The sequence below is a fragment of the Triturus cristatus genome, chromosome 1_1, assembly GCF_964204655.1.
Source record: "Triturus cristatus chromosome 1_1, aTriCri1.1, whole genome shotgun sequence".
Taxonomy (NCBI): domain Eukaryota; kingdom Metazoa; phylum Chordata; class Amphibia; order Caudata; family Salamandridae; genus Triturus; species Triturus cristatus.
Genome location: NC_140579.1, coordinates 52,746,198 through 52,771,552, shown reverse-complemented (window position 1 = coordinate 52,771,552; position 25,355 = coordinate 52,746,198). Strand labels below are relative to the sequence as shown.

Sequence of the window (25,355 nt, the reverse complement as noted above, 5' to 3'; positions counted from 1 at the left end):
GGGTTGGATGACTTTTGCGCAGCATATCTTGATGACATTGCTGTCTTTAGTTCCACCTGGGAGGATCACCTGATCCACCTGAAGAAGGCTCTTGAGGCTCTGCAAAGGGCAGGCCTCACTATCAAGGCTACTAAGTGCCAGATAGGGCAGAGTAAGGTTGTGTATTTGGGCCACCTTGTAGGTGGGGGCCAAGTTCAACCACTGGAGAGTAAGATACAGTCCATCAAGGATTGGTCCCCTCCAACCACCCAGACTCAAGTTCGAGCTTTCTTGGGCTTGACTGGGTATTACAGGAAGTTTGTTAAGAACTATGGGTCCATTGTGACTCCTCTTAATGATCTGACATCCAAGAAGATGCCCAAAAAGGTTCAGTGGACAGTAAGCTGTCAAAAGGCATTTGATGACCTGAAGGAGGCCATGTGCTCTGCACCTATCCTGAAAAGTCCTGACTACTCCAAAGAGTTTATTGTCCAAACAGATGCTTCTGAGTTGGGTGTGGGAGCTGTGCTGTCACAACTTAATGTAGATGGTCAAGACCAACCCATTGCTTTTATTAGCAGAAGGTTGACCCCCAGAGAGAAGAATTGGTCAGCTATTGAGAGGGAGGCCTTTGCTGTGGTGTGGGCCCTGAAGAAGCTGAGGCCATACTTGTTTGGCACTCACTTCAAGATTCAGACCGACCATAAGCCCCTCTTGTGGCTAAATCAGATGAAGGGTGAAAACCCCAAACTGCTTAGGTGGTCCATTTCCCTACAGGGGATGGACTTTACAGTGGAGCACCGGCCAGGTACTGACCATGGGAATGCAGATGGTCTCTCCAGGTACTTCCACTTAGGACATGAAGACGAGACTGGTCAAGGCTAGTTTAATGTCCCAGCGTTTGGGGGGGGGTTGTGTAGGAGAGTAGGGTCTGCTATCCTATGGTCACCCCAAATTTTTGCTTTTTGCTTCACTGGTTTCTGACATATTGAGGCTGTGGGCCTGCCAATCAGACCCCCAGCCTGCTGTTCTCTCTACTAAATTAAAACTATGCACCCTAGGTGCATAACCAATTGGAAGTGGATCACCCTGTCAGCCCCTGTACCAGTGTACACTAGGTACCCAGGGCATTGGTGTACCCAAGGCCTGCCAGGGGCTGCAGCATGTATTATGCCACCCCAGGCTTGGCCTAACAATCTGACACAACTGGCTGATCACTCAGCTGGGGTAAGTTGGTGTAATCACCTCTTACTTAGGTGTAGTATACCTATACCTAACCTTAAATGGGACACCTGGTAACCTATAAGTCACTCCTATGGCAGGCCTTAACAATCCTGAAGGCAGAGTGCTTGGTTCCATGTGAGATGGTGCTCTGGCATGAGCTGAGCCTGTCTGCAGTGGTCGGAACAACTTCCTTCTACTGTTTCCAGATATCGTCATACCATATACTCTTAAGTGCATTATGAACCTCGCGGTTAAATGCTATCTTTGGTTTGGCTTTATCAAAACATGTCGAGTAAGGTGTCATACGAATTGGAATACTAACCCCTCGCCAATTCTGGCGACGGGGTTAGCATTCCACCCTTCTAGAGGGACACGACATGTACAGTACCTGAAACCCGGGTAAAATCAGACATAGCCTCAGCTCCACAAAATGGATGCTGCCACCACAGACACAAGTCTGCCCTCCTGCTGCTGGGAGTCCTTCCAGCTTGGGAGGTGTGGACAAAGGGTTTCCTGCCAGGGGAGGTGCATGCACCACCCCAGACAGGATTTTGTGTATTGGTCAGGTAGGGCTTGAAAGAAACCAGACATGCCTGTGGCTCACAAGGAGCCTCGGTGCATATGCCAGTTCAAACCGGTCCTGGGGCACACCAGTCCCGGGCCTGGGGCGAGCTGGACAAAGGATTGGGGGTGTAACCACCCCCCTTCCTGGTCCCACCCTTAGGGAGGGACCTAGCAGGTAGTCCGGCCCCTAGAATCCGCTTAAAGGTAGGAGCTGTGTCCTAAGACTTCAGACATCCTGGAATCAACTTGAAACTAAGAAGAAGACGGGAACTTCGACATTCTGCTGCACAGAAGACTGAAGAAAATCTCCCCTGTGGTCAGGGAGTGACCACCTTGCTAACGCAAGCACCATCCAGCGAATCACCGTCTGCTTTGCCGCCGCCTCCCGCCGGAGCCCGAGCCCAGAGACTGACAAGACCTGGACCTCCAGACCTCTCACCGCCCGATCCACAGTCCCTGCAAAGAGGAGACCCGTGGAGGCACCGAGACACGTGGAGCCAGCCATCTTGGAACGACTACGACAAGCTGACCAGTGCAACAACCGAGGCTCCCTCCAAGTTGTGCTTTGGGTCCTGAGAAGCCCAACCCTCGAGCAGCATCTGCACCAAAGGTGAGCCCTCCAGCATCTCCACGATCTGCGTGGGGCCCTTCTGCATTTTGCCACTCGACGCGCCTAACCGGTTGCTGGCCCGCTGGCTAGTGGCCATCTTGGCGACGAAATCTACGACAAACACCGCTGGTCTGGTTGCTCCAGACTGGCCCTTGCTCCCCTCCAAAGGAGCAATCCCTCTGACCTTGCTGGTCAGAACCAACAGCTGATTTCCGAATCCTCCTGCAATTGCTTTTGCCAAGGCTTGTTTGCTTCGATCAAGTCGCCGACACCGCCGACAGCGAGAGCCTGCGTGGGACAGCTCGTGAGCCGACTCCTGGACGTCGTCGACCTTCAGGGACCACGTGGCTGCGGAGACAAGCTACCCCTCATCACCTGTTTGCACCCGACATCGCCTGGTACCCACCTGGTGCCACGCTGGTCACTGGCTAGTGACTGTGAACACTGTCCCCTCTGCTTACAGGTCTTCAACATCTCCGATCCACTCTTGGATCCACTGCATCTCTTCCCGACCGACCGCCTGCAGCATCTTTGTCCCAGGCTCAACGGAACAGATAGAAGAAACCCGACGCACTTTGAGGCCTATGCACCCGCTTCCTGTGGGTGAGGTAAAGCTGGTACTCCGGTGCCCATGTGTAGTAATACATCTCTAGTGCCTGTGTTCCAAATCTTAAGTTCCTAGGTCATCCGGAAGATTCCTTTTGCAGTAACTTTGTACTTTTTACGCACCCATTGAAACCTATGGGAGCCCGCGTGTGACTATTTGCTCTGCACACGCCACCCGTGGCCCTCCTGGTCACTAACTGACGTTAGCTCCTTGTAGGCCCAGCGATTCTAGAGGCCCTAGGCCTTTTCCCTTTTCTGTTCGTGGTACTTATACCACTATTTTAGTATATGGTTCGAGTGGCCACCAGGGCCTATCCATATAAAGTGCAACTTCTGTGTATTCTGTGATAATCTTGTTTGACGATTTGTGCTCCTGTGCTCATAAAGAGACTAGGGGTTACTTTGATAAATAAATACATATATATTTTGAATATATATCTGTGTGGTGTCCTTTCATTGGTATAAAAGGGGGTTGCATTTGGTAAAACAGCTGGCTTAACACGCATCACGAGTTTAGCCTCAAAGACTGCTCAGCCTACGCTACCACTAGGGCAGCTAGTCCGAAAAGGTTGACTTACAACCACACCATAAGGGTTGCTTGGCATGGTACAAGGTGATCACTTTAACTAGTGAGCATCATATACCAGGCCAACTTCTCACAACGATCATGGGTGGTATCCCAGCATAATTACTATTCCAACTCCAAAGCACACAATCATGGTGGTATTCCAGCATAATTACTATTCCAACTCCAAAGCACACAATCATGGTGGTATCCCAGCATAATTACTATTCCAACTCCAAAGCACACAATCATGGGGGTATCCCAGCATAATTACTATTCCAACTCCAAAACACATGATCATGGGTGGTATCCCAGCATAATTACTATTCCAACTCCAAAGCACACAATCATGGTGGTATCCCAGCATAATTACTATTCCAACTCCAAAGCACACAATCATGGTGGTATTCCAGCATAATTACTATTCCAACTCCAAAACACACAATCATGGTGGTATTCCAGCATAATTACTATTCCAACTCCAAAGCACACAATCACGGTGGTATCCCAGCATAATAACTATTCCAACTCCAAAACACACATTTATTGGGGTATCCCAGCATAATTACTTTTCCAACTCCAAAGCACACAATCATGGTGGTATCCCAGCATAATTACTATCCCAACTCTAAAACACACAATCATGGGGATATCCCAGCATAATTACTATTCCAACTCCAAAACACACGATCATGGGTGGTATCCCAGCATAATTACTATTCCAACTCCAAAGCAGACAATCATGGTGGTATCCCAGCATAATTACTATTCCAACTCCAAAGCACACAATCATGGTGGTATCCCAGCATAATTACTATTCCAACTCCAAAGCACACAATCATGGTGGTATCCCAGCATAATTACTATTCCAACTCCAAAGCACACAATCATGGGGGTATCCCAGCATAATTACTATTCCAACTCCAAAGCACACAATCATGGGGGTATCCCAGCATAATTACTATTCCAACTCCAAAACACACGATCATGGGTGGTATCCCAGCATAATTACTATTCCAACTCCAAAGCACACAATCATGGTGGTATTCCAGCATAATTACTATTCCAACTCCAAAGCACACAATCACGGTGGTATTCCAGCATAATTACTATTCCAACTCCAAAACACACAATCATGGTGGTATTCCAGCATAATTACTATTCCAACTCCAAAGCACACAATCACGGTGGTATCCCAGCATAATAACTATTCCAACTCCAAAACACACATTTATTGGGGTATCCCAGCATAATTACTATTCCAACTCCAAAGCAACAAACATGGGGGTATCCCAGCATAATAGCTATTCCAACTCTAAAACACAATCATGGGGGTATCCCAGCATAATTACTATTGTAACTCCAAAACACACAATCAAGGGGTATCCCAGCATAATTACTATTCTAACTCCAAAACATACAATCATTGGGGTGATACAGCATTAACTGGGTGACAGCAAATTTATTATTCTAACTCCAAGGCCTACAAACCCTGGGGTGCACAGCCTAACCGGTGGGAGAGGGGGCAGCTTTACTATGCTAATTCCAAAAGCTAAACTGTGAGGTCAGAGATGCTTTTTGGGGAGTGCATACCTGCTATCCTACATGCAAGGCATTCAAACATTGGAATAACACAGCATAATTGGTGGAGGGCAGATTCACTACCTTGATACCAAAGCATAGAAATATTGGAGTAACACAGCATAAGTAGAGGAGACCAGATTTACTATTCTAAGTCCAAGACCTACACGCAATGGTGTAACACAATATATTTTGGGGAAGGCAAATTTACTACTCTAACACTAATGTGTACAAACTCAAAAATAACATGGGCTAATTGGGTGATAGGACATTTACTATTCTAACTCAAAGTGTATAAACATAGGGTTAACACAATTTAATTGGGAGAGAGCAGATTTACTATTCTAATTCCAAGACCTACCAATAATGGGTAGCACAAATTTGGGGAAGAACAGAATTACTAATCTAACTCCAAGTCATACAAACATTGGGGTAACACTGCATGATTGTGCGAAAGCAGATTGTTTAATTTAACTCCAAAGCTGCAAACAACGAGGTAAATCAATTTTGGTGGAAATTAGATTACCTATTAAAAGTCTTCAGTTTTTTAAAATACAACCCAGCCTAAGAAGCCATAAAACCCACAATCCAGATAAAAAATATTTGAACTATCACTGCCTTTGTAAACATTTGTATTTAAAGCAAATTAGAAGAACTTATCAATATCACATTCAATATCAATATAATTAAAACATCTTTTTTAAAACTAAGAACTTATCAATATCACATACAATATCAATATAATTAAAACACTTTTTTTTAAACTACCTATCCAAAACCCCAATAATTCTCCAAAACCAGAATTGTTTTAACTATTACTAAAACTATAAAAATGGAATCCGTAAAATTAAATTACTCTAAAAATTGAAAGACAATTACAAAATGATATTATACTTAATGATATTTAAGTAAACAATATTTAAAATGTCAATATTATTGCACAAAAATTGATGTACTTACCATCAATATACCCATCTTTGATATTCTGACGCTCATGATATTTCCAACTTTATATTAAGGTCCATTAAAATTCTAGAGTTGATATTCAGGATCTGCACCCCTCGCCACCACGGGGTAATTAAAAATGCAAATAAAAACTGTGTGGTTGCTGGGTGAACATCTGCGGGCAGCTGTGCTCTTCTCCACTTGTGCCATGTGAACTCTGTAGCCTCTTCCCAGACCTTTGTTCAGTTAATGTGCATAATACCCTCCACTGACTGTGCCGAGACTTAAATTGATGTCCTTACCAAGTGAGGTGAAGCAGGTGATGTGAACATGAAAGTAGAGTAGTCTACCTTCCCTTAACTTTGTAATTTAATTCTAGAGTGAATTAGGTTTTAACTTGATTAAACATGCAACAATGTTAATGTATTTAATACAGTGCAATGATGTTGCGCCTGAAAGAATTAATCATAAACCATCAACCTTTGATGTAAAATGGGAGAGAGAAAGAGATACCCATGTAGTGGCTGAATTGCACATTGTGAAACCAGGCGGCCTGGGATTAATCCCGACTGCCCAGCTTGTCAAACCGTGTGATCCTAGGGAAATAGTGCATTTCACTGTGACTCGTTTTCATTCATTTTCACATATAGGAGCACCTTGAAATACATCAGTACAATAACCTATCATGTACATGGTTTATTAGATTACAGCGTTGTTCCATCTGTAATTGCATCTTAGGCCACACATTGGGTATCCATGACAACTGATTTGCCTCTCGTTCACTAATTGCATGAGTTTCATGGTGGGGGGCAGGGGAGCAGGAATCTTTTCAAATTAATTTCTCGATGTGTCACCTCAAATACATGTCACTGAATGCTACAACACAACCTAATGTACTAACCGGAAACACGTGCACAGGCTACAGAAATACACGTTTTTGAATTTCTTAGAGTCTGTATCATATGTTTACATGATGTTTGTTGCACGAGTTAGAAGCCGACTATGGTGATGACATGGCTCGTAGAGCCAAGCCAGAACACTGCGCCGGCTTTGCCCAATAGCGTTCCGCCCTGCCCACCTTATACACATTTTAACACACAGCTACCAGGAGGAAGAGGGGAGCACACAGTTTGGAGTAACAAACCACCAATGACAGCAGAGGGTGCCTGTGATTGGCTGGCAGCCGTTAGTGATGTCACACAGGATAGAAGCCAGCACGCGAGACTGGCTGGTCAGTGTTGGTTGCACAGAGGTGGAATTCACTCCTACCCTGAAGATGAGACCCGCTATGGTGGTTCCCGTCTTCCGTGGTTTGGGGGCCTTCGCCCCAGTTTCCAAGAGGTGCTTCTCGAGTGATGCATTCCTGTGAGGAGAAAGAAAAATACTGAGGTCAGTAAATCTCACCTAAACCACTCCCACCAACACCACAGTGAGCACTCAGGACTGAAGCCTAATGGGCGCGACACGCACTACAGACTCACGGTCCCCACATTCACTGACTCCAGACTGAGCTCTGTCAGTACACATTTGCCTGTATCTTAATATATAGGCTTTGTACACATATTCCCGTTGTCTATTATATATTTTAAACTTTTGTGAATAAATTCTGTAACTTTTGAACAACGCGATGGTCTGCCTGTATAACATTGCTGTGTTCTCCGGGCAAGTTTGAGTTTTCATATTTGTGAATGATTTAGCAATTTCCCTATAAACACTTTGTGGTAGCAGGAGTGTCGTCTTTGCATCCCCAGTCCTAACTGGACCATATTTCAAGACTGGACAAATTCATTTGCTGAGTGTGTGGGTATTTTATGTCCTGCGCCACCATTGTGATAGTCGATACTGTGAGTGACGGAATCGTATGCTTTTCAAACCTATTAATTGTGTGAGGGAAGCTTGCACCTCTGCCTCTATTGCTATAAAGCGACTGTGTTTTAGAGAAACTTGATATAAACATTATCATCACACAAAATAAAAAATGATGGTAACAAGTACTGCCACATTTTTAGAAATGGACTAATACATTTTGTGAAAGCTAAAAAAAATAGCTGTCCACGTCCTGTGTGACATCTTCATCCAGTCCTAACTTTTCCAATAACATCACTTTGCATGCTAGGATTTATTAGACCCTAATGACCTGGTGTTTGTTGAAACTCCCGGTCTATATCATGCTATCACACATGACATGGAACCACTTGGCAGTGGAATCAATAACAAGACGAAATGCACTCACTTTTCTTTGTTGCATTTTGTAACGAAAAACCAGCATTGTTCATGATTTAGACCCTTGTTTACCCACCTTTACATCTGATCCTGCCCCTCAGCATACCTGGTGCACTAGACATGCATCTAGGCACTAACCGTACTAGTCCTAAACAGGAAGGCGTCAAATGTTTAGGAGTCATGTGGGGGCAGAGGGCGCGCGCGCAGGAGGTCTCAGAAGCGCAGATGCTCGCGGACACTACTACCGCACACGCACAACACCCCTGTGAATGAGAGGGTGGTGCTAAACCCACTTCTCCTCCAGAACAATGGGGCCTGCACCTGCCCTCTGGTAAAAACCCAGCCATTGTCTAACAACAGGTACGGCGTGTCTGAGGCAGGAAAATTAAACCAATGGCCCTCGCGGATCTGTCGCCCACCCTCTCTACCTTATCATAGCTCTCTTCCTCTTCTCCCTCCCCCCACACGCGTCTTCACCTTCTTCAATTTCCCACTCCTAGACATCCAATTCTGTCAGGACAGGAGGCTCCGATTATGCTTTCTCATTTCTTTACTAGAAATGCTCAGCAGCCAATAAAAACACAGTAAATGTAAAGAAAAAAACTACAATACCCATGAACACCAGGGTATGACGTGAATAACCATAGAGTCCACAATATAAAAGGACATATAGCAAGTACAACATCCTCTTACTTTGCTGCTCCGCAGCCAGTTAAGTGTTTCCTTCATATTTCTAACGTATTTTGCTGTCGCTATTGTGCATGCTTTAAGATTGTGGCGTATTGCTTACAAGTTTCACTGCTTTGCAATGCTCATTTATGCTGGTATTACGTTTCCAGGGTTACTGTGTATCTGCTTTCGCTCCGCTCGCCGCGTTCGTAACTAGGTGCGGGGAGCGTGTGGTCACCTTCCCGGGACGGGCGCTTCGCGCCCACGTCTCAGTAATTGTGGAGAGGGAGACAGGAGCTCGGAGGCTAGCACTAACGCTGCGAGTGCTCTAAAAATTTGAATACCGGGCGGTCGTTACCGCGCATGCGCGGCGGCCATATTTGTTTACATAAAACAGGTGTTTCTCGCCTGTCAGAACGGTAGCTTCGCACCGAGAGCCCACAGCCTGTGTATTTGCCCTTTTCTTACGCCCTTTTGGAATTTAAATCATTTGGGCTGCATAATTGTGCATAGGCTTTGCCTAGAGTGCTAGTTTTTTCTGTCAGCAAGCCCTCCCTCCACATTTTGAACTTATATTTATTGAGTGTTCAGATTTACATATCTGCACTGTTGGCTTGCTGTGGGGTTTTTTCACTCCCCCTGCATTGTGCCTTTGGCCATTATTGATTTTCATCCTTCCTGTGGGCGTTGACTCTTGTTACACTTTGTGTCACGATGGAGGAGTATTATGAGGAGGACTTTTATTATGAGGAGGATCCTTCTGGCTCTTTGGAGCATGATTTGGTGGAGGCGCTGGATCAAGGGGTGCAACATTCTGTGAATAAGGCGCTTGTTCACGCTATTAATCCCCTGAAGCGTCATTTATCTCTTTACGCACAACAACAGGGTTGGTTACCGGCTGCGCGTGCGTCTAAGTCCCCTGTCAATCCTCATAGGTCTGATTTTCAGAGGTTGGCTAAATCGCTGTCTTCGGACGCGGCTTCTCCCAAGGGGTCGGCTGGGACCTCGTTTTCATCCCTCCATGATCCTGATGCTGACGATGCGCATTCCTCCTCTTCAGAATTTGAACCTCCACCACGGAAAAAGGCTCGTAAGGAGCATTTCGTGGACGCCCCTTCTAATCCTCCCATTCTAACTTTTGAGCCTTCTGAAATTATGCATCCCCATTCATCTTCTTGGATGCCATCTCCAGCGGTGGCGGATTATGTGCAATCTCATATTCGCCAGCCTTTTGATAAGGATGTCCGGGCCCGCCTGAGATCCGAGTGTCCACATCCAGATTTGGCGGACCATTTGGCTGAGACCCCGGAGGTTGACCCTACCATGGTCACCTACCTTAAAAAGTACGCCAGAGACCCCAAAAAAGGTCTTGACAGGTCGTGGCGTTCCTGCCAGGATAAATTATTGGATTTATTGGGCCCCCTCACAAAAATTTTGGATTTGGGTGTTCTTGCGAAGGAGTCATCAGCTCTTGTAAACCCGGACGAACTCATTGAATGGTCTCAGAGGGCCATTTGTCAATTGGGCAATACCAATTGTGCGCTTTCATGTGAACGACGCCGCTCCATTCTTCTTCGCCTGGATCCCAGGCTGGCGGAGCTCTCCTCTTCAGAAGCCGGACCTTTGGCTCAGGGGCTCTTATTTGGTCAGCCATTCCTGAAAGAGCTTTCCAGTTTTGTGGCCACTTTCAGTGGCCTTGACAAGGCCCAAGCCTCACTGCGGTGGGCGTTTCGGCCGTTTTTTGCAAAGGCCGGACGTCTTAGGGGACGTTCGTTCGGCCGAGGATCTCAACAGAATTCCCAGCGAGGATTCCAGTCCCACAGTGGGGGTGGTCAGGATTCCGGCTTTACCACCCGATCCAACTTCTATCCCTCCCGTAAGGGGAGGGGACAGTTCCGGAAAGGTCGCTTCGGAGGACAACAAGTGGGTCATCACGACACCAACAATTCAGGTGAGGTTGATTACTTTTTCCGAGGTGGTTTTGGGGGGAAGGCTCCAATTTTTTCTCCACAATTGGCAGTTAATCTCCAACGATGCTTGGGTGCTCGATATAAGGATCGCTGGTCTGTTCCACAGGAGCGTCAGGAATCCTGGAGAATGTCCTCAGTCGTCCCCTGCGTCCCTCCGACTCTATCTGACTCTAGAGTACGAAGGCACACCAGGGGAAAACAGGGAAACAAAACAAGGGTAGGCAGGGAGAAAAGATGATCTTGTGGGTGGATGATGTCGGGGCTCAAAGGCAGGAACTTCCAGCTGTAAAACAAAGTCTGTATTACTGTGCATCAATGTCCTATAATCTTATAAATGTGAACCTTCTAGTTTAGTTAGACCTACCACAGATAATTTCCCTCTCTCTCTTGGAATTCACAGCAGGAATATCGGTACTTTGTTCTACCTAAGAATCACAAGGTAAGACATAAGGGGAAATCCAACAGTCCCTATGGAAATGAATATAGGATGTGACAAGACTCTAGCTCACCCTTACTCTCCTAGTGAATTGGAAGAGAGACTCACTAACTTCTTCTCCTTTTCTAGCCGGAAGGCGTTTGGATGATCGTAGAGCTACAAGCATAAATAAGCATAAGTCAGGTGTTCATAAATAACCTCGGTTCCCCACCTTATTGTCAGAAGTACGAAGAATAATTACCGTGATGTCTGTATCATAACGTTGTAACCTACAATAGTGCCCTATGGTCCCCGCTAGGTAACCCCACCTACACTACGTATGAGGGGACGTAATGCAAGATCAGGATTGGAAAAAAACCTTAATGAGGTAAGGAAAGGACGATACGTTCCAGGGTCAAAAAACATGAAAACATAAATGCCACCATGAACCAGTACACTCCGGTTTCACTGGGAATGAGAGGAACCTTAACTTCAGGCTCCACTCGTAAGTATCACAAATCTTCAAATCAGACTTGGTCCACAGAGCCCGCACAACATAATCATAAATAGGGCTGGACCCTCAGAGCCTGTGGAATACAACAGACAAGGAAGCACGGACTCTGAGACCTTACTTGGAAATGATGAGCTCAGTCCGGTAAAGCTACACCAACCAGAGGGACTTGAGGAGCTAACTAATGCCGCTTCTGTACGCTCGAAGGACACCTCTCCAACTCCGGAACGACGCGCGTACACCAGCACTCGAAGTCTGCACCTCGCTAGTCACCGGAAACAGGAAACCTATCCCGCAAACAATTGTCAGCCAAACTGACCATCTTGTTATGCCTAGTTTCTTGCAGAAGGGTGTCTGATGTTCGTGCGTTAGACTTGGCCGGTCATAATTTTACCCCTGAGGGTGTTACTTTTCGTCTCTCTCGACGCACCAAAACAAATACTTCATTGATTTCCTATCCTTCTTTTCCTCACCATCCCAACCTTTGTGTGGTCCAATGCGTCAAGGATACCGAGGTATGTACTGCTCCTTTACGTTCAGATATGCAGGGTCAACTGTTTATTGCTTTGCAGAAGCCCTTTCGCCCTGTTACCCCGGCTACTTTAGCTCGTTGGGTTCGCTGGCTTATGTCTGATGCCGGCATTGATGTGTCCATTTTTGGTGCTCATTCGGCACGGGGAGCTATGGCTTCTAAAGCTTTTTCGATGGGTGTTACTTTGTCTGACATTATGAAGGCCGCAGATTGGTCTTCTGATTCCATGTTTAAATCTTTCTATTACAAACCTATTGATCATGTGGCTTCAGAAGTGGTGGATAAGCTTTGAACAAGCATAATCGGAGCCTCCTGTCCTGACATAGAATTCAAAATTTGCGAACATACGTGACAAGAATTTTCAATTCTATTAAGGACAAGGAGGCGAGGATTATCCCACCCATTGTTTTTTCTGATGTATTTATTTTGCATTTATACTGATGTTTTGCATATGCATTATATTTCTGATAATTCATTGTTCTCTGATATCTTCCTCCCCCTTTTGTATTTACTATATATTGGATGTTTTTTACGGCAGTCTGTCTCTTTTCAGGTTCTGACCCGAAGTGACGGTATTACTGCTTCTTCTGGTTTTTTCTTCTGCATCCGCTGGCCTTCTGTTCACAGGGTCCTGTGGCCTTCCAGTGCTGCGTTTTTTCCTTATGGACTTCTGCCGTTGCTGATGGTTGTTGCTCCTGATGGTCATCGTGATTCTTGAACTGTTTCCTTTTATTTTAACTGCTCTCCTCACCAAAGAAAGAGGATCTTGTACTTGCTATATGTCCTTTTATATTGTGGACTCTATGGTTATTCACGTCATACCCTGGTGTTCATGGGTATTGTAGTTTTTTTCTTTACATTTACTGTGTTTTTATTGGCTGCTGAGCATTTCTAGTAAAGAAATGAGAAAGCATAATCCTCGCCTCCTTGTCCTTAATAGAATTGAAAATTCTTGTCACGTATGTTCGCAAATTTTGAATCGTCCTCTGTCCCTCCCCGCTAGCCCTTGCTACAATCGTCAGAGACGGCACGTGGCCCACGTCAGGGGAATGCCTTAAGTGCCACGCATCTAGGGTCGGGCTAACACATTTGGTCTGTTTTCCCGTATCACCATTAGGACCCGAACAGGAACACAGATATCACCGTGTTCCATCTCACAGTGCCTTGCAGTGATTAAAACGCTAAGCTGAAATGTCTACACTGATGTATTTTAACCTCTGCCATGGTCTATTTAAAGTCATTTGTCCTGGTAACTGTTCAGATAGCGACGATCCGGACCTCAGAGGTACCTGACCCCTGTCTGCTACGCCATGATTCAGGTCTTGGAGTAGGAACCATAAGTATTAATAAGTTAGCGTTATGCACTATAGGCAGCCCTGGGGCAGGCTAGCACCTGCTGTGATGTAGCAGCATGCGGCACACCAAGCCTGTATGAAAGCACTTATGTTGACGGTCTCAAACCGCTGAGGCTGAGGTTCCAGGCTCCCATGACAAGGCAGGGCATGCACTGTCTGGGTACTACAAAGAACCCACCCTTCAAGCCTAAATAGCAAAAGTGTTGTCCAAAATGTGCATAATATTTTATACTGAAATTATCCAGACTTATAGAAATGGTCAATTATAAATCAGACAGGAGCTTAAAGTGATTAATGTACCAGCCAGAGAGGGACATGCTTACTGGAGAGTCGTGGTGCGTGCAGCTATGAGTCGCACCTATCAAAATATCAAAACCATTCCCTATGTTTCGATCTTTGGTAGCCTAACAAAAATCATCGCACATCGAGTACCCTTACCCTCTCCCCCATATTGAAAGCGTGTCTGTTAAGTTACTGCCACTCCAATAAACCAATCTGCATGTCCGTGTCCTGCCAAGGCTTTAATCGAGTCAACTTGAGGTAAAGCTCCTAATACCCTATTCCATTTTAAGTAGGCCCCCAACTCCATCTTAGGTAACGGGAGTTGTCATTTTTTCCCAATTCATGTTGAATCATTGTCATGTCGGCCGTTGATGCAGATGTCGTCTGCCCTTATCTTTCCAAGAATTGTGTAATAGATATGTCACCCGATGCAACGTCAGTCTGGGACAAGTGTCTAGTTTTCACAGTGGCAAGGTCCAATAAGAGCAAACACAGACATATATCAAAACAGAGTAGTCTGAATTGACGTCCATTTACCTTTATATGACCATCAGGTTATGTCTGGAACATACACCTTGATGCAAATAATCTATGTCAGAAATTCCTGAACTCATGTCAGAAATTCCAATCCTTGATAAGAGGTAGTGTAATGGATTGCCACTCGTCAGGAGAGGTCCTTCTCCCAGAATATCGCACAAAAAAACTGCCAGAGATGATCCGAACTGCTGCCAGCGTCCCATGAAGATCCGACATCACACCTGATATGGATAACGAGTTAAGTCCGGGAGAAAGGACGCTGCCGCAGCGTGTTTTTCTTTCACAGGGAACACCGCCTTCACGCCTCTCTGATATCTGCAGCTTTTGCTGTCAACGCGGTATGCAGAGCGTTGTTTCTCCTAAGAAAGTCTAGATTGCAAGTTCTACTTCAAAAGCTCTCACAACGTAGTGCATAGAAGTATGTTTTAGGGTGTTAGTTTTTAAATGGCATTTTAATGATGTTCGAAATGTTCATATTATTCTCGTTGTTTGCAACATGCTTATTTGTTGTCTTTGTGATATTCTGTGTGGTTATTCTAGATGTGCTGAAAAACAGGTTCGTCCTGTTGAAATAAATACTTTGTTGAAATAAATGCTTTTAGTTAAAAATGTCTATTCTCCTTAGTGCAATCAGGTAGCCGAGTGCACTCCTGTTTTATCACGTTTGTCTTGTCTTCAGTTTCATTTAGTTTTAGCGTGCGTCCCGGGTCCGTGGTTCGCCCTCCTACCACGTGGAATAGATAATGAACATATGAATGTGGGAGCATCACGTTGATCCCTTCCCGGAAGCACTGCTTTTATTGCCCATTGCAATGAATGTACCACAATTAAATTTGTTGTTTTTCCTTTATTCAAATTACTCCAATGTTTTCAATATTTCGTGTCCATCCGGACCTCTATCTTCTAAAGCAGGAACTATACATAATTCATCCTCGACAGTGAATAATTTCCAATGCATTTCGGGCCATGTTTTTGCCCTTCGTCAGGGATTCACTACAAATGTAAATAACAGAAATTAAACTATATGTTTACACGAACATGAATTACTAGCTCAGAAGTCACTCATTATGTATTCGTTTTCTTAAAAATGCTTAAATCGGCGTCTTCCCTCTAGCTGATCAACATAAATAAAATGACTCTCCCTCCTGTTTTTTAGAACACCAATTTGTAAAAAACATTAAACTGTTAACCCCACTACTTGGATTCATAGGTTCTATGGTGCCCCTCAAAATCAGCCTTGTAGAACTCCCCTCATACCTGTAATGCGTATAGTGGCCTCATTCCTAGTTTGTTGAACTGTCTATCTACTCTCTAACACCTGATTTCCTTTTAACCACGTTAACCATGACTCCTCCCCTGTTTATTCATTGGTCATACCCGTTTTACTACAAGACCCATAATTCACCTCGTTGATTTAACATTACATTAGAACATGTCTACTGCATTAGAATTAAAAATACATAAAATGGCTTTTCATGTGACAGAATGAAACGGAACGAAATATTGAAAACATTGGAGTAATTTGAATAAAGGAAACACAACGAATTTAATTGTGGTACATTCATTGCAATGGGCACTATAAGCAGTGCTTCCGGGAAGGGATCAACGTGATGCTCCCATATTCATATATTCTTCTTAGTGCCATTTGTGGGTGTGAAATTGCAAAGAGTGAAACAGGTTTGTTTCCGGTACCACGGTGCCCCCGATCCCGGCTTAGGGATTGTTAGTAACCTAAAGGCAATGACACCACTACAACAATGTATTGGGTGGGGTTCTGAAGATATACAATAACCGGTCTTTCACATTCAGCGTTGGTGCATTGAACCAATTTCACCTGTGTCATCTGTGGGTGGGAAAGTAAACCTTGTAGAACTATGCCAGAGTCGTAGTTTACTCAACAAACGTATATTGACCGTTTTGCCCTGCACTGCAACAAGCATGGCTGTGAAATGAGAGTTGAACCTTTCGTTCAAGGCATGAATAAAAAATGTTTCTTCCACAGCTCATCCTCGTGGAACCTTGAAGGCGATCGCCTGTAACACCTTTTCAATGAGTACTGGCGCTGTAGCCAACAAACCCTATCAATAGCAAAACTACAAGCCTGAATGTAATGTGATATTCCTTATAAAACCAGTACAGGTGGAAGGTACCACGTAATATGGGGAAAGAGCTGCTGTTCACTGGGACAGCAGTGTATCTCTTGCCTAGCCATTATGTAAAGCTGCACAAAAGGAGTTAACTTCATAAAACTGATTTCATCACAGGAACATAATTGCTTTGTTGCAGTGGCACAATGTGTCACTCAATGTTCACTCACGCATAAGGCATTGAAGTGTCACGCATAAGCGCATTGAAACTTGCCAGCTATGCTTCAGTCATTCCGGGCATTTCCTACCACAGCACTTTGCTGCTGGGACCTTTTAATCCATACTTCCAATGATGAAAGCAGATGGAGGGGAGAAGCTTCGGTGCAAACCAAGATAGACGCTCACTAACTGAGCTCTGTGATCTCGGGAGTCGCCGTGGCTTGTTAACACCTCCTCCCCGTGATGCCCTGAAACAGTGCCAGGGTGAGGGGGCCACCAGCAATTGAGGGAGCGAGTTGTAGCCTCAGGGGGATTGCAGAAGATGGTGAGACAGCGATGGCCATGTGGAGCTTTGGACCGCGCCTTGTGACAGAGGCACTAAGCATGGGTGAGGGCCCGAGGGCCTGGATGTCGCTGCTGTCCGCTGGCACCGGAGGGCGCTGCAGACTCTCTGACTAGCCCAGCAGAGAAGAAAGGAGCAGAGTGTGCGGTCATGACGCCAGTAACACCCCAGGCACTGGTCCCCGACACCGCTAGCAAGGGGCGGAATGTTCTGCAGTGGGACGCGGTCTCCCACACCTAAGGTGAGCTGGGGGCCTTTGCGAGTCACAAGGGCATGCCATTCTCTTTTCCTAACGAACCGAGCCCTGTGGAGAAGAAGCAAGCAATGCCTCCTGGTTCAGGCGAAAGAGAGGTCTGATAGGTCCCCCAGCAGAACTCTCTGGCGCATCAGGGTCCCCTGCCTCTGTCACACAGGGGTTCGACTAGGCCTACTTGTCAATATTGTCTGGACCGCAGGGGAAAGTGGACAATGGGGCAGTATAGAGAAACACAGATCTGCTGGGAAACAGCACATATGGCGCTGAGCGGTCTGGAGAGATTTGTTACGTTCTGTCCCTCACTTTGTCACTTTTCTGGTGACTCCGTGACCTGCTTCTGCGAGAAACCAATGAGAGCCCAATATCTAGGGATTGAAGTCTCACCACACACAGCCCATACCATTTATGACATCCACCCTAGCTGGCACTCCACTGGAGACTACACCCACTTTTAGAGGGCACAGATTCCCCACCGCCTAACTCCAACTATGTCTCCCCCAAAATAACACACACAGAGGAAAGTCACAGGCTTCTTTGGAGTGAGCTTTCCATGTAGTCGGGATGCGTTTGAAGGACCCGGTAGGCAAGGCCTGGCAGAGAGGAGACAGGTGGCCCTGACAAAGGAAGATCTGCTTGCCAGCTCTAAGGTGGAATTGCGGGAGGAGCTCAAGGCATATATTACAACAGAGAGATATCAACGCCCTAAGATCTGATCTCGGTGACAAAATCGCCACGCTAAGGTCGGACGTGGATTCAGTGGGAGCCAGGATTGTTGAAGCAGAAAGCAACTTAGAGGCTCAGAAGGGCAAGAGCCACACACTGATGGACACTTGCACAGCTCTTCATGCCGTAAATGATGTACCTATGAAAAAGGTCGAAGCCCTAGAAAATCTATCCTGGAGAGACAGCATTCGAATCAGGGGTCTAATAGAGGGAGTGGAGGTTTCAGATCTTAAGCGTTTTGTCTTGGGACTCTTTTAATCATTAATTGGTACTGACTATGCCTCGATTGAGCTAGACAGAGTTCACCGCATGGACCCCTACCAAATGGCGAGATCGGCCAGACCCCAGGATGTGTTGGCCAAGTTCCATGAGTTCTAGATAAAAGCACAAGTCCTACAGGCGCCAGATCCAAGGACAACATCCAACACAAGGGCTACTCCGGTACATTGTTCCAGTACATTGTCCCGGCAACGCTTCTCAGACTACAGCAGTTCATGCCAATCATGGAACACTTTTGCAAAAATAAAATCAGGTATAGATGGCTCTATCCATTTGGAATTGCGTTTGATCATGGCAACAAGTCACACCAGACCTTAGACCTGGCGGTGGTAGCACAACTCCTGGGAATTAAATTGGCGGCGCGGAGGGTTGGGGATCCCCCCCACGACCATTACCCCTTGGCAGGTACAAGAGTTGCAGTGCCTAAGGCTCAGGAGGAACAGAAATGCAACTCTGAAAGAAGACTTATGACTTGTGAAACTGGTCCCCTTCTGGTGTCCTGTTGCAGGGGAGTGGCAATAGCTCCTTCTGGACCTTTAGATGCCATAACCACTATACCCATTGATGGGCAACGATGATGGATTATGAGAGATGTTACATAAAACCCCTTGGTTCCACCTCCAAGCCCTCCCTTATATTGACGGAGCTCAAGTATCCTCCTTGGGAAAGAGACGGATCCCTGCCGCTCAGACAGGGTGTATTTTGGCACAGTGACATTGATTGGTGTTATGTTACTATTCTGGTTTATTAGTTTCACACTGTTTGGGGTTATGAGGGGAAGGCGGGGCAGGATGAACAAAAAGGGTGGGGAAACAGAGAGCCTTCACTCCTCACAAGGAGAACACTTTCTGTGGTCCACATAGTGGCCTGGATAATCGAAAGGCACAAACACTGCAAGACTCGGTATGTTGCGATTCGGATTCCCTTGTGAAAATGTGGAGGGTGGCTTTTGATAATCAAGATCCATTGTATGCAGTTTGGTTAAGGTCCTCTTACTCAATGTTAAGGGGTTGAACGTCCCCAATAAATGGACCAAGATTTGGCAATTCATAAAGAGGGGCAGGTACGGTCTCATTGCATTTCAGGAAACACACCTGAAACAGGGAGAAGACACTAGAGTCAGACACAAACTATATCTTCAGGCATATTGCTCACTCTCTTCATACATCATGGATTCCCCCTCCATGTTGCTGAGTGCAAGAAAGACAGGGAGGGCAGATACCTCATGGTTAGGGGTCTCTGTTTTTCAGTTTTTATTGATATTTACAGACAAATACAGACAGAAAACCATTTATTTTCCTGTCTGTATGTATTTTTAAATGTGAATAAAAAAGTAAATTGGATTCTTTTTCGAGTGCTTCTGAATGCTGTCATTCATGACTGCCAGGCCAATAGCTGTGCGGACTGACAGGTAAGGGGTTAAACAGTGAAAGGAATTTTAGTAAAGAGGCTTAAACAGCAGTAGTTATGTACAACCTTGATACCAAAATGTTCATGTTTTTAGACAAGTGCATTGATTTATCATCTTTGGGCATTCATATCATGGAAACCTATCAGGTGTTCAAGCATGAATGCACATTTATCGGTTACATAAATGTGGAAATATACTAGTTTCGATTTCACAAACCCCAAAATAAATATGGATAATATTAGCAAAAAAGAAATATGAATAAATACAGAGGGAAATGTCCAAAAAATAAATACTATAAAACCGGTTGCCCTACTCATGATTAAGGACTCGATCGATGGCTGGACACTGACAGTGATGGTGCTCTAAGCCCAAACACTGGCCAAGATGCCTTCCTGAGTAAAAGTATGGATCTAGTGGCGGTATTTGCTGTGGGTGTCATCATCTTTATGGGAGACTCCATATTAGTCTGGAATCTCTGAGATAATAGGACAGGACCGTGCACCGCACACTCAGGGGGATTCTCCGCCACACTGAAAGGAAAGCTGTAGTACTTAGGGATTCATTATTGGCGGGGATGACACCCCTCTGACAAAGACTACACTTTCTTCTCCCTTGTACACCAGACGCTCTTGAGAATACAAAAATATATTCAGTAGCTCATACCTCTAGCTGCTCTTACGGGGGCCTTGGAGATTGGTATAGCTGATCATGCACCGGTGACAGTGACACTACATCAGGGGGACCTACCTCAGAGATTCCCCAGGTGGATTATTAATCCTGGCCTGATTAGGCACCCAGTCCTTCGGACCGAGTTGATGGAGTCCATAAAGGAATATTTCCAACGTAACGACACTCCTGATATGTTGATGGAGAAGTTATGGGATGCGTTTAAGGTGGTAGCACGGGGGACTTGCATAAGTAAACTATCCTATCTTAGAAGACTCAGACAGCAACAATGAGAGTCTCTTGAGAGGGAGCTTAAAGATCTAGAAAAAGACTATAAATTAGCCACCACACTCCCTAAGCAACAGCAGCTTATGGCACTCCGAGGCCAGATACTCACTATGGACACTAACAGGGCCAAACTTACTCTCTTCAATCTGAAGCAGACACATTACCAACACAGCAGTAAGATAGGCTTGCCTACTTCACATACAACGTGTTTTCCACTATGTTAAAGATATTGTCTTAGAGTTGACAATGGTACCTGGTTCACTAAGGAGAGGCACATGTTGGCGGCTTTCCGCTCCTACTATATCCAATTATACAAGAAGGAGTGAGTGCAGCCGCATAGAAGCTCAAACTGAATATCTACAAAGGGACAACCTCCCCAAACTTACTGAGCTGAACGCTGCCAGCTAGAAGACCTTATTACAGAACAGGAGGTCAAACAGGCCATTACCACCGATAATGTCAACAATTCTCCAGGACGTTACAGCTATACGGGGATTTTTTATAAAACGTTGGGGCCCTGCTGAGCCCTTAACTGGCGAGAGTCTACAACTCTTCTGACTACAAAATTGGCTACCTCTACAAAGGAATCCCTCACCTTTTTGATACACACGCCAGGGAGAGACCCCAAGACATGTACTTCCTATCGGCCTATAGCCTTGTTGAATGTTGTCACCTATATATTTACTAAAATACTGTCAACTCGCTTGAAGAATATCCTCCCCCCAACGCTAATACGCATCTGGATCAGTCGGGCATTATTAAACATCGCCAAACAAAAGATAACCTAAGAAGGGTAATCCACCTAGTTGAAAAAGGAACCAAGAAAGAGATCCCACCTGTGTTGGTAACTTTAGATGTGGCAAAAGCCAAGATAATACATATCTAAGGTTTGAATAACTGATTACAGCAAGAACACCGCGCAGTCTGCTCAATACCTCCGTATGTATCCTCTACCAGGTAGTGCCAGACCTATTGTCATCTATACCAAGAATTTACAGTGGCTTAGAGCCCACCCACTGCGGCCAGTTGTTGGCCTTTTATCACTTTTATTTCTTTTCTTCTTGTTTGTTAGCTTTCCTTGTCCATCCTATCCCATCTTGTGTTTACCTCTCCTCCGAAGCATAGCCTCTTTACCATCTGATGTGTATCTTTTTCTTTTCCCTGCTCACTTTTAAGGAACTACTTTTTTTCTTTTGCCTTAAGCACTCCATGAGAGTGCACGTGTTTTCTAGCTCTCACCCTTGTGTGCTTCTCCCCTGCCAAATACCCACCCCCATGCTCCGTGTTGCTCTCTTCCTCATGTGTTGCACCCTCTCCCATGAGCTTCATCCCCCCAAACCACCCACCCCACTGTCCATATTGCTCTCTCCCTCATGTTCTGCTTTTCACCTCCTTCCCTAACCAGGTTTTATTATTATTTTATTGTGTCGACCCCCCCCCCCCACTCTCCACCTGCTTCTCTATTGCTCCCCCACCTCTCGCGGGTATCTAAAGAATACAAAATACAACATAAATCAAGCATTTGCAATGCAATAGGTCTGGCATTTTACGCGAGTTTGAGCTATTGGCATTGTAAATGACAATGCCTTTTATTTATTTTTTATTTTTTACAACATAAATAAAAGGCATTGTCATTTACAATCCCAATAGCTCAAACTCGCGTAAATGCGATAATTATTGCATTGCAAATGCTTGTTTAGAACTTGTGCCCTTGGGACAGGGCTCACTCTGACACTGAGGGCAGTGACAATAGCGGTACACATCCAGATTGAGACGCCCTACAGAGACGAGAGGCATTGGAAATAATAACAGTGACACCAGTTTATTCTATAGCTCTAGGTGCTAATGTTATCACATAACAATAATACGCATTTGAGGGCAATGTAGGCGTACAACAACACACTAAAGAAAAGCCATAACACAATGTGAGCTTCCAGATGTAAGAAGATCGGACCCGAGGAAACCAACTGTCTGATCTTGGACAAAGTGGCTCATCTCTCATATCGTCTCAATTTCGCTATTTGCCAATAGTGATGCATTCATAACCAGCTATCGCATCATGGCTCAGTGAGCTGAATGCTCAGTGCTGACAAAATGTCGTCATCTAGACGTGGCGAGTTCCAGTCTCGGCATTCTATCATTCACACATCAATACATCTAGGACAATGATTTGGCGAACTAACAAGTGCAGGTGAAGTTCAGAAACGGCAGAGTAGCTCTACACAAAAAGTTGATGTATAAAGACAATGGATACAACACGTCCTCAACTTTAGGTGAACTCACCTGCTTCGCACCGATTGCAACAATATAACTAAAACCAAGGAGTCACTGCGAAAATGATCGAGTGAGGGTTGTTAGTGACGTGCTGAGACGCAACGGCCACTTATGCATAAATATAATTATTTCTGTCTTTTTTAAATATAAGACTCTAGCAAACGTAAGATGAAAGTAACATTATAAAAGTTTCTTTCCTCATAAAACAACGTAAAATCGATGCTCACATTTATCGAAGGTACGGGTGCAGTGCAAATGTTTTTGAATGTTCGTCTCATCGTGTGAGCTTCAGCCTTCTGAAAGTTAACATTCCAGCGGCAAAATAAAGGCTGACAGAGCGCCAACGTGCCCGAGTGTGGGAGCCAGTAAAAGAAACACCAGACTTTACTCACACAAAGACATTTGCAACAAAAGTATTTTAAATGCTCGGTCTGGCTTTACAATCTATAGCCACAGTATGAGATCTACAGTTATTTAAAAAACATGTTAAATGAAATTACTCTCTCAGCCGATTTCTGGCTTAGTAGGGTCGTTCTTGAGAACGTATCTATGTTTATTTTTTTTGGGGTGGGGGTGCATAAAAGGCTGATAAAACCTGGCGCTTGGTTGGAAATTACTTTTTGTGCTGGGATACGTTCTCAAACGTCTGTTCGTTCTATAACACCTGCATCGACACCCCATGTTTTTTTTCACAGAGCTGCTCGGTGTTTAAAGCCTGGGTCCGTGGACCTAATTGATTACAGTCACGTGGTCACGTTGCGGGCCAAACAAGCCCAAATGTAATTCTGTCCCCCTCAGCAGCACCCCAGGCCGCGGCAGAGCACAAGCAGTGTCTGTGAGCCTCCCCCCTGGGTGGGCATCAGCCTCATCGATTATCCCGATCTGTCAAGCGGCTCTGTCAATAACCCTTCTAATCATAGCGGCTTCTGCGGTAGGTGTTTTTACGCCTCACGTGCTCTGCGTGTGACCTCTGTGGTAATGCTGCTGCACGTATGTAGTACACAGAGGCCTCTCTGATGTGCCTTCTCTGGACATTAAATACAGGCATCTCTGGTCAGGCAGCTACACCTATTAAATGCAGGCACATCCGATAGGCTTCTTGTTACATTTAATGCAGGCATCTGTGATGAGGCTTCTCATGATGTATAATGGCGGCCTCTGAGATGAAGCTTCTCAGTGCAATAAACCACAGGCCACTGTGATGAGGCGTCGCACTGCATCAAATTCAGGCTGCTGGGACGAGCCTGGGATGAGCGCAGTGTCCCTGAAGTGGACACCGCAAAAATATAAATAGATGACGTGAGCGCGGTGTCCCTAGCGGGCGCCGCGCTCATTTAGGATATAACAAAAACATACAATTTCTAGGGCATAGCGTTGCAGCATCGCGTTTCGTGAACGAATGACAAAAAGAAAGTGCCTACCAACTAATTGAAGGAGACAGTCTAACCGCAAGTAAAAGATCAGTCCGGGTGGGCGGGGCTAAAAGGAGACAGGGCGGTAACAAGCAGGGACTAAAAAGCCTCACTGACAATGGAAAGCCAGGGTTTTAAGCATGCACGATGATGCAAGACAATGGAAAGAAGGGGCGAAGCCTAGAGTCCACTTCTGAAATTGGCTTGATTACAAGAAGGCTTGCAGAGCGAGCAATGCATGCGCGCTGCAACGCTAGGTGAGACCTAAAAATGTCAAGTTGAATTTTTTTCGTAGTCTGTTAGCTCACTTTTTTTTACCAATCTAAGTGGCATTTCTAATCTTAGATTGGTCAATTAGAAAAGACAAACAGAAAATGGCGCCGGATTGCTGCTTTCTTCAACTAGTTCCAGCCAGTGTAATGCAATTACCTATTATAATGGGTGATATTACAAGGCGATACAGGCACTACTGGGATTTTGGTCCTATTCTATCTGCTATATCTGCTTTTGGGCAATTTATACTACCACTGTTTCTCTGGATTAAAATCAGAATTATTGTGCCGCCACATAAATGATTAAATGGCAAAGCTGGCCTTTGCTCAGAGAGTGCCCCATGTGACACCAAATTTGGTGACTCTCCCATTTGTTCTCTTTAACTGTCTGTTTGTTGAAGAAAATGAGAGGGGTAAGGGGGTATAATATTAGGCCTGGGCGGAGTCTGCGGATTTCCACGTGAAAAACTCTGCTGAGTTCCGCAAGCGTTCACGCAGATCTTCCTGCCACTAGGGTAGAAATTCTACCCGAGTGGCAACTTGCGCACGCCAACTGG

General features: G+C 45.3%; 1 protein-coding gene across 1 annotated transcript in view; it reads right to left on the bottom strand.

The window, feature by feature from the left end:
• The window catches only part of LOC146869357 (proteasome subunit beta type-7-like), a 74,489-nt gene that overhangs the window by 28,812 nt on the left and 20,322 nt on the right, over positions 1 to 25,355 (bottom strand). Inside the window, exon 2 of the mRNA XM_085651788.1 lies at positions 7,344 to 7,437. Within this exon, the coding sequence (XP_085507914.1) occupies positions 7,344 to 7,437 (94 nt within the window). The remainder of the gene's footprint in view (positions 1 to 7,343; positions 7,438 to 25,355) is intronic.